The sequence below is a fragment of the Fomitopsis serialis genome (genome assembly GCF_022376445.1).
Source record: "Fomitopsis serialis strain Sig1Antser10 chromosome Unknown B0H18scaffold_379, whole genome shotgun sequence".
In the NCBI taxonomy this organism is placed as follows: Eukaryota; Fungi; Basidiomycota; class Agaricomycetes; order Polyporales; family Fomitopsidaceae; genus Fomitopsis; species Fomitopsis serialis.
This window is the reverse complement of record NW_025955339.1, coordinates 18833-28730: the sequence shown is the minus strand read 5'-3', so window position 1 is coordinate 28730 and position 9898 is coordinate 18833. Positions and strand designations below refer to the sequence as shown.

Below are 9898 nucleotides of genomic sequence, written 5' to 3'. Positions count from 1 at the left end.
TGTGTCTCGCACTTTATTTTGGCTCTGACGATGATATAGCGTGCACTGCTTCTCAGGAGCGGCATCCCAGACCGGTTTCTTCTTTCACGTTCCTCGCTTATTCCAAAGGATCTTTGCGCAACCAATAATCAACTTACCGAGGCACGCGCGTGCGTTGCTGAACGCGGTTTGTCTGGTTGGGGCGTACGTGTCGGTTGATGGTCGCCTCCAAAGCCTCCAGGCGGATTTCCTCGCCTCCGCACTGGAAGACCTCTCGGCAACGCTGGGAGATCTGAGCCCACCCGCCATCCTGGACGTGTTGCAGACGGAGATTCTGCTCGCGAACTACCTCTTTTCCTGCAACCGCCCCTTAGAAGGCGTCTATCACATGGATGCCGCCTCTGCCATGGTGCTGGCAAGTGGCATGCACGAGCTCGGAGGCGCGCGCCAGACTCTGCCAGCAGACGCGCAACTTTCGAGGTACCAACCTCCGCCGCCTGTGGATCAAATCGAACAGGACGAGCGGGTCAATGCGTTTTGGGCGATGCTAGTGCTCGACAAGTGTTGGTCGCCGATACTGGGCCGCACGCCTATTCTTCTAAACAACGGTCTCGAAATGGGGCCGGCGGATGCAGAAGCACTGTTCAACGTAAGTGTCGACGTGGGAGTGCTACAACATTGACGATTAATCGTAGCTACGCAGCAGTCTCAGACTCAGTTCGGCTCACATGCGGTCGCCGTTGAACAAGACCCTCTGAAACTGCACGCCAAAGCGGCTGCGATCTACTGCTCTGCCACTCAGGTCTCGGCTCAGTTCACAAACGGTGAGCAGAACAATTTGTCCGGTCACCCGCGAGACACTGATCATTTGACACTCTCAGATGTGGCCGCTTATGTATTGGGTTCGACCGACCTCGACGACCGCATCATGCGGTTCCAGGCAGGGCTACAGACCCTCAACGCGATTCATCCTACCAGACAAGATCTGCTCAGCAGACTGCTCCTCGTCCACATGCTGGTCAATTGCGCGACCATACAGCTGCACAAGCCGCTCGACCTGCGAGGCAACGGGATAGCGTTAGATAGCCAGACCTTCGCAGCCGCGTGCGCCGCTGCAAACGCACTCAGTCAGATCAACGTTCGCGCGCTCACGTTCATCGACTCGTCCATCGGGGTAAGCGGCATCCTCGCATCCTTGCAACCGCCTGTCTTACATATGCATGTCTAGTTCCTACTGCTCTCCGTGGCGGATGTTCTTGTTGGCGGGCTGAGGCTTCTCAGGACAGACCCCGCCACGTCGATGCCCGCAACCGCGAACGAACAGAATATCTCCATCGCCCTTGCGCAGATACGCTTTGCCATGACGACTTGGGGCGAACGGAACGCGTACATCAGTACGTCTTTACTTGACTTACCCTTCCACATCAAGCATCTTATTTCTCAACCTCCACGCAGAATCACAGCAGCACCTCCTTCTCAGGGTGCTCGAGGTCGTCTGAGATCGTTTGATTTAACTTATGTACTACTTCCACGTTTCCTCGGCTATGTTGTATGGATGTGTGACTAGATCCCGACTGAAGCTTTCTGAGCGATCCGGTGGCTGTGAGTTTATGCTGTACTTGTACGAAGTGTATCGATATCTAGAGAGGGCGACATACTAACCCGCCCACAATCTATGCATACCACTTGTCTGAACAGTACCAGGTACTTGCTGAGCGCTGGACCATGACAGTGTGATAATCTATGTTTAAGTCGGAGGGTCTCAAAGGGTCCGCCAGCGTTCAACACCTTGCCGGGGAGACGTCGTACTGTATTATGAGGTCTATGAACAAATCCTACAGCAAGTTATCAATAACGGCAAGTCCATGTATATCATGTTGTAAAGTCCTCACAATCGGGCATTCAAACTGATGCAAGAACGGATTCGGAACGTATTGCTGCTTTAGTCCACATGGTCCAAGACCTCCCGCGCCCTTTTTACGTAGAGCTCAAACCGCTCCTCAAAACCTGTGCATATCCGTTCCGCGACACCGAGGCTCGACGGCACTTTATCGGCAGCGACGGCGATGGAGATCCCGCCAGCATACGAGATGATACCCATTCCGATTGTGCCTGTACGACGCCACGGCGAAAGCGTGGTCAATGCACATTACGAGCAAAGCAGTCTGGATAGACTCACCTTTACCGCCTTGAGGAGGGAGCACGGTCCATTTGAGCACTTCCTTGCCTTGCAAGGTGATCGTGCTGTTTGCGGGGCCAGGAACGCTGAATGCATCCGCGTTGTTAGCAGCCCCTCTGAGATGAGTTTCCGCATCTTACTTCGTCAGAACAACAGGGACTGTACAGACGTGAGTAAAGGTCGTCGAGCGGAGGCTACACAGGGCTTACATGATTGCAACAACGTATCATATATCGGCTTCATCAGCCATTTGTTACACAGCTCCTTGAGTTTCGGAATCGGTTCCGCCAGCAGGGATAGGTTGAGCAGTGCAGGAAACTGACCCGTCAACTGCAGGATATTGAAACACATCCTCGGAAGCAGGCTGCGTTTCAGGATAGAAAGCTCTCTACGGCACTGATGGATGTGTGCGTGAAGCTCGCGTATTGTGACATCCTTAGAGAGGTTTGGCGACGGGTTCAAGTCCACCTTGGACCCCGTCGATAGGTTCCTCATCGACCAGTCGCCAGGAGTGCGTATGCTCATCGGTCTATAGCCCCGATCAAAATGAGCGCCCAGCGCGAGGTCAATCCGACTGGCTGCTTACATGAAGAATCCAATCCTAGGCGACGGGGGTACCGTCCTCAGCCTGCGCTTTTTCTGCTCCCAAAGGCCGTTCAGCTGGTTCGCAGGCCTGGACGCGATCTCCTTCCCGAGCACGTCCGCCATCACCGCGCATACGACGTCGTTCAGCGTGACGTGCCCCGTCTTCGTGCGTGCCTTCTCGCGCTGTTCCTTCGGAACGCCAGCGACTGCGCTACCGGGCTTCGCGCCAGAGAACGCCTGCTGGCAAAGCTTGACGTCCTTGATGCTGAACACGCGCGAGCTGGCAAACTCCCGCTCCGTTACGCGCGGGCCCGGCTGGGGCCCTGTAAGCATGCCGACGCGCCAGCCTGAGCAGGCCCTAATGGGGGAGAGAGCAATCTGGTGCGCGGCTTGGTAGACACTCCAGAAGAGGCCGACGAACGTCGAGACAGCGTATACAAACCAGAACGCACAGGCCATGATGAGTTCGAGCAGTGGTGCGGTCCATGTATTCGTCGCCAGCAAGTCGAGCGGTCGGAGAGAGCGGTGGAGCTTGGAAGGTAGTACCTTTCCTCGCTTCGCCGCATGGAGGTAGTCCGCCGCCGAGTCCATCTTGCGTACCAACTCGTCGTGATACGAAGTGATGTGGAGCTGGCTGAAACCGAATCCTTGACCATCTGCGAGGGCGTGGTGACTACGGAGTGTTGGGACGGCTGCTGAGAAAAAATAGGGAATGGACACACCCTCTCATGATCAATGCACTCTCAGCGTCGGTCTCGTCCCTGTAGTTCTCAACAAGTATGGCCTCCCACAGCGGGTGCTTCAGGTCCCACTCTTGAGCAATGACCTTGCCCATCTGATACAGCATCTCAGCATCACTAGCAAGAAGAAACACAGACAATGGAGCAGAACCCACGAACCAAATCATTCAATTCGTGTTTCCCGGCCGGTTCCGGGAGACTGACGGCGTGAATGTGATTCTTGAGGTTGAAATCTGGGTCCTCTTCAAAGCGGGCGCCGTGAAATCTTCTGAGTACAGACGTTACCCGTTGCTTGTACTTCGGGAACTTCTCGGACTGGCGTTGCGCTGCCTGTATGATGCATCAGGGAAAGCAGTTTTGTATAAACGAGCGGACGCACTGAGTATAAGTCCTCCAACGTCAACCTTCCCTTCAGGGTGTATGCCGAAGTGCACACCTATCATGCGCAATGAGTAGACACGACGCGATAGACTAGAACGATGCGCTTACAGGGTTGAAGTCGGTAACGTCAGCCAAGAGGAACCACAGGTTGTCCATCCCGCCAATCGATTGCCGTCGCTCTTGAAAGTCTCTGCAGAACCAGTTGACACCCAGAAGTATTGTCTTCATTACCCGTCCTGTGAAGCCATCGGAGTCACGCCGGAGGCCAAGGAGAGACCACTGCGCCTTGTGCTCTACATTCAAAGCACGACCATTAGTGCCGACACCAAAACTGCCAGGAATCCTGAGACAACGGTCTTCGACCATCTTGGGACTTGTGGGATCGTACAGCGAGGGAAGGGAGTGTAGAAACCTGACCTCGCACAACTCATATTTATGTTGAAGGAGAATGCGATTAGTATCAGGTCAAAGGACTCCCCAAGCATACCACCGTCCAGCTTTCCTCATGACCCTGTGGACCGCCCCGCGGACGCCCCAGGTCGGAGTGATGTGTGGCCATACTTGAAGCCACTGCGCTCGGAGGTCTGATCGACTCTGATGCGACATACGATGTCCTAAGTGGCGACCTCGCGCACGCAACAATTCGACGCGGTCGCACGACGCGGCGCAGTTCTCTGCGATCTGCGGATTGACAGACTGTAGTTGCATAGCTGTCGGCGACAACGCCCAGACTGGCAGAGTGGACGCTTATCAAATCAAAAACTCTGACGCCGTTAGTCGGACTCGACGCACGTTGAGCGGTACATACTGATGGCTCAGAGAAGCACTAAGATTCCTCGCAGACGTGTGAGATCGAGAATCATACGCACTGCTGAAGGAAAGTCAAGGGATTGACAAATGAACGGATCATACAAAAACAAGGAAGCAAGGCACAAGAGATCGACAGACGTTGTGCAACCCTAGAGCAACGTTTCATACAAGGTTCGATGCGCAGCGGCGGACACGTAGTGCACTTGCTGTAGCGTTCCCGGAGCCATTCGCAAGAGTGAGATCATGATGGTAATGTCTGTTCGAACCAGGATATTCGGCAGAGAAGTTGTCCTTCATGTACACAACCGCCGGGTGTCCCATCGTGTTCGAGCTGTTCTGTGAAACATAGTACTGTTCCGGGATCGTGCACACCATGTCTTGTCCAGGATTCAGGAGCCAGTACTTGTGCCTGTGCGCCATCAGCCAAGCGCAGCTATGACACCAAGCTGAGGTAAGCGGACTCACTGTTTGAAGAGCATGTAGAGAGCTGTTGCAAGGAGCGACCCGAGGCCGTCGCCAACCCAGTACTTGCATCGTAGTTAGCCACCCGTGGCAAATCCGCGTGGGTCTAGTATACACTCACCACCCAATGACCGCTATATGGGAATCCCGTGACGACGGCTGGTCCGAACGCCCGCGCAATGTTCATACCCGCACATGTGTAGTACACCCCCCAGCTAAAGACGAGGCGCACATCAGGGCAGAAACATGCACACAGTGAATCCTACTGACAGATGGCAGACGAAGCCAGTGAGGCCAATCCCGACCTTGAGAAATGAGAGGCTAGTCAATTGTCAGCATAACTCTTGTCGTTTGTAAAATCTCACTGGAGCAAAAGGCGTAGCAACATGCTTCTCTACCGCCAACATAAGTACGGACAATACCAGTGCCGCAGTGATGAACATCTCTATGAACACGCCCTGGGCAAGATTGACGCCATTTGCCAACACAGTGCTGAACACTTCATTAGGGACGGGTCACAAGCTACAATTAACACTCACTTCGACAGCAGCGGACCCGGTGTGAGCGCAAGAACGATAGCCGCAGCCGCGATACCCCCCGTGAGCTGAGCAAAACAGTAGAGAACGAAGCGCAAGGGGCCGATGACTCCGTTCAAGAAGAGAGCCAGGCTGATGTTAGGATTGAAAACGCCGCCGCTAGCCCGGTAGAAGATCCAGACAGAGATGAGTAGACTGAACCCCATGGATAGCGCGATGTATAGGTCGTGCAGAATCGCGGAGGGTGCGGAGGGGTCCATAGCCAGTTCTGCCTCCGCTGCCTGTATCCCCCCAAATGCCAAGAGCAAGAAGAAAGTCGTCCCCAAGAACTCGAGGATAGCAGCCTTGACATCGGCTTGCCAATTATCAAACAGCCTTTTGAACGAGAGTTTCGGTTGCGACATGATGTAGCAGTAGGTGGTTCGTCTGCTGAGCTCAGCGTTGGACAGAGTGAGGGCCGGGATGTTGAGGGTATACGGAGGTACAAGAGCCGTGCTTAAAGACTGGCAAGAATTGTGCCAACCTCATTTCTGTCTTGACTCGTAGTCGCGGCAGACGTATTAAAGCTGACCGAGCGGTGGGCGTGGTCAAGCCGCGACGGTGTCTGCACCTATTAAGATAGCGGACACCAGGAACAACCCCCCTTACGTAAGCGCTTATGTCATACATTCCCACCGCCAAATCTTGCCTTGGGAGCAAAACGAACATAGGCGCCCATGGACGAGCAGCAGGAGGAGGTCAAGGCTAGCGGGCGAAGCAATATTTCATTGACTAGTAGACACTGTACTAGCCGAATTATGCTTCTCTAAGAATTCCTTCTTCAACTTCGCAGCCATGCTTGCTGGTAAAGTCCGATGACCGTGATACTTGCGGTTTGTCCAGTATGCCTCGGCACCATCAAGGCCTTGCGAGTATGCTGATATAAAACGTGCAGAACGATTTGCATATCTAACAAGGTGTAGTCTCTTCAATGAAACAATACTATAGAATGCAAGACTACATACCGCACGATCTGTAGTCTTGAAACATCATCGAGGCAGGCCTTGACATTTTCCCTCATTTCATTGATGTCAGATGTCTTCGGGCTCTGTCGGTAACGGAGCTTCGCTGCACCCCAGTACTGTTCAATGAAGTTGAGCTCGGGATGGAACTTCGGATAGAAGTCACAGATGTGGCCCCGAGACTCTATGTACTCCTCTAGCTGTGACTTCTGCGACACAAAGTCTGGCTGAACAAACAAGAGTCGTCGGCAGCAGCAGTCAGTACGCCCCGACTCGCACTTGAATCCATCGCATTGGGCCTTCAGGCCACCATCTGGCCACAATCCACGTTCGCGGATGATGATCTCCATCCCTTTGAACCATCCTGGCATATTTGGATGATCGAGGGAGAAGTAGAAGTCCTGCGGCTCGCCGTTCGGGAGCAGGCCGAGACGCATGCGAGATCCGCCTTTCGGAAGCCATGTCGCAGAGGGGTTCTTGGGCATGTACCTCGCAGACAGTGCATCCGGTGCCCGTCTTTGGTGACTAGGCGCATTGTCGAATAGGAACAGCCCTGTTGCAAAGCCATTGGTCTTCTCTTCGAAAATATCGATCGCCGTGTCGACCTGTGCGAGGAGATCCTCTGCTGTGAAATAACCTTGCCGGTTTTTTCCAGCTTCAAATAGGACTCTTGCTTCCCTAAGGCGGAACGTGAGCATGTCTGATAACAGTAGATAGACGAACTCACTGGTCTCCGTGTTGTAATCGGCCCCACTCAATGGTCAAAAAGTCGGATACCATAAGCGATGATCCTTCACCCTTGCGGACAGGTTTTGCACGCTCTGACGCATGCGTCCACTTTGTTTTGCGACGATCGTGTGCGTAGAAGGTTGATTCATCTTGGGTGTTGCATATGAGGCGGAAAGGACGGCCACCAGGAATCGGGAATCCCTGAGGAATTCTCTCAACATTCCCGTTGTTGTCATAAATTACCATCCGCTTCTCGTACTCCGTCCAACGGTCAATAAACGCACGGCGATACTTGACCACATCCTCTCGCTCATGGCCATCGATGTACATTCCGTTTGCAAGCTTCTTGTATCGCCAGTCTAGTTTGTGCAGCCACCGCCGAGCCGTCCGTTCCGAAATCGACATCCTTCCACCAAGCTTGTCCTGCATGTCTTCGCTCGAGATGAAGTCGACAATATCCTGCGCACGGATGAAGCCCGTCTTTGCAATATTCATCAAATGGCCTTGTATGGTCTCGGAAAGGTCTTCGTCATCAAGGATGGACCTGTGAGGGCGGCAATATCGATGGAGGGGCAGCTGCGAGGTGTTGAGGTATTGGTGTAGCCATCGGCGCACGGTACGTCCATAGTCTGCACTACGCCCCGCAGCTTTTGCTGCAAGTGTCGACGACTCACGCCAGGTGAAGGTCAAGTCGGGATCGAGATAGAAGTTCAACGTGCCTAACATCGCTGTAACGCGGGCACGAAGAACAACATCGAGTTTTTTGTCTTTCACCTTCCAGGTGAGTCGCTGTTGCGCCGAACGTAACGCTGGGAAGTCCTTGTACGAGAGACTATTCAAGGCATTGTCGACCGCATTTTCAGGGTGTTGACTACCCAGTCGCAGGTCTTTCAGCATGTCCTCGACAGCACGGTGTGCTTCATGCGAAAAGCGTGGAGCTTGTATAGTACTCGGCGGTGCGTCCGACTCATTGACATTCTACCATTTATCAAACAACTTCCTCAGTGTCATTGTGCAACTCCGAGCAAATTCAGGGCTCACAGGTTGTGTCTGAGAGCTCGGGTGCTCATTTCCGACCTGGGTGTTTCCCAGCATGACTCCCTCGTGCTCATATGCGCTCGCAGAATGAACCACTGCCTGACTCGCCGCCGGGTGCACTGACTCGGATACTAGACTCGGAGCGGCAGCTACCAGTGCCTCGCTCCGAGTTTCTGTTTGGAACGTGCCCAGAGCAAGCCCGAGTCGGACGTGCTCATCTCGCTCCGAGTCGCAACTCGCACCGGCCTCAGGCGTGGACATCGCGTCAGGACTTCTCGGTGACGTAGCAATCATGGCGTCCGGATTGCACGCACTGAGGGCACTGACTGGTTCAGGCTCCGAGTCCGAGTCGCTTGCACTGGCAGCCACCGCAGCAGCAACTGGCATTGCGTCAGGGCCAACCGCCGTGCGTTCCGCGGCCGCCCCGTTTGATGGCGTGAACCATCGCTGAATCGAATGGTAGCCCTTCTTCGCAAGGCCTCGCCTCTCTGCCGCTCTCCTCTGCGTTGTCCGTTTCGAATTCCTGGTGTAGTGAGTCGGCCGCTTCTCGCCAGCTCGACGTTCTCGTTCCTTCCTGACAGCTGTGTCATGGGCTTGTTGCAGAACCCTGGCAAACTCGAGGAGAACTGCCTCCCTTTCGGACTCCTCTTCCTCATCCATTTCGATGTCACTGTCACAGCTGGCCTCGGACTCCGAGTCTGAGTCTGAGTCATTGGCTAGGTCCACTGGCACTGACTCGGGCATGGCGCACTCGTCAGTGTTCAGCGCCGGCGCGACTTCATGGAGAGGCTGCTCCGCATGACTGCTGCGAGATTCGCCGGGCTGCGAAGCACTCTCTGCGCATGCTTCGACGACTTCTCGTGAGAGTCGTCTCCGTTTTGTTGGTCGAACATTGCCAGATGAGGTCTCTTCGATGTTTCGACCACTGTGATGTTGTTTGCGTGCTGCGGCAAGGTTTCTCGTGCGAGCCTTCTTCGCTTTCGATGGTTTTCCCATGTGCGTGCGTCGATTTACGAGTCTATGACATGTACAGTTGCATTTGTTCGACTGCTTGGGTGAGCGCTTTATCGAGCGCTTAGACCACGTGACGCGCCAAACCGGCTGGGCGGTAAAATTCGAAACCATGCCAGTCGTCGTAGAATTCGGAAAGGAGTCGATAGACGACGAGAGCAATGTGTGAACAATATTTTGACAACCATCTCGAATTTCGTCAAGATACTGAATAGGACTCAAAGTTCGTGTACTCTAGACAAGTTCCTATTAGATAGATAGAAGAAAATGACATGTGCCCCGACGCTATACAGGACGGCGGCGGCGGTGGCGCGCTGCTTACATAAGGGGAGGTTGTTCCTGGTGTCCGCTATCTTACTAGCCAGTGGCAGCCACATTTGTTTACGCGCCCAAGATCATATCGCTACGAGACTCCTCACAGTAAGTAAGTAAGTAAGTAAGTAGGAT

The 9898-nt window shown here is 54.0% G+C and overlaps 1 protein-coding gene across 1 annotated transcript; it reads right to left on the bottom strand.

Moving 5' to 3' along the window:
- Positions 1-5553: 5553 nt before the first annotated feature.
- Positions 5554-9184, bottom strand: B0H18DRAFT_1218572 (uncharacterized protein; the record flags this gene model as incomplete). Its single annotated transcript, XM_048036707.1, has 5 exons — positions 5554-5628; positions 5676-6167; positions 6677-7351; positions 7401-8380; positions 8444-9184. Coding segments are annotated over 5 exons (2961 nt in total), but the record flags the coding sequence as incomplete, so codon positions are not given.
- Between the last annotated feature and the right edge of the window lie 714 nt (positions 9185-9898).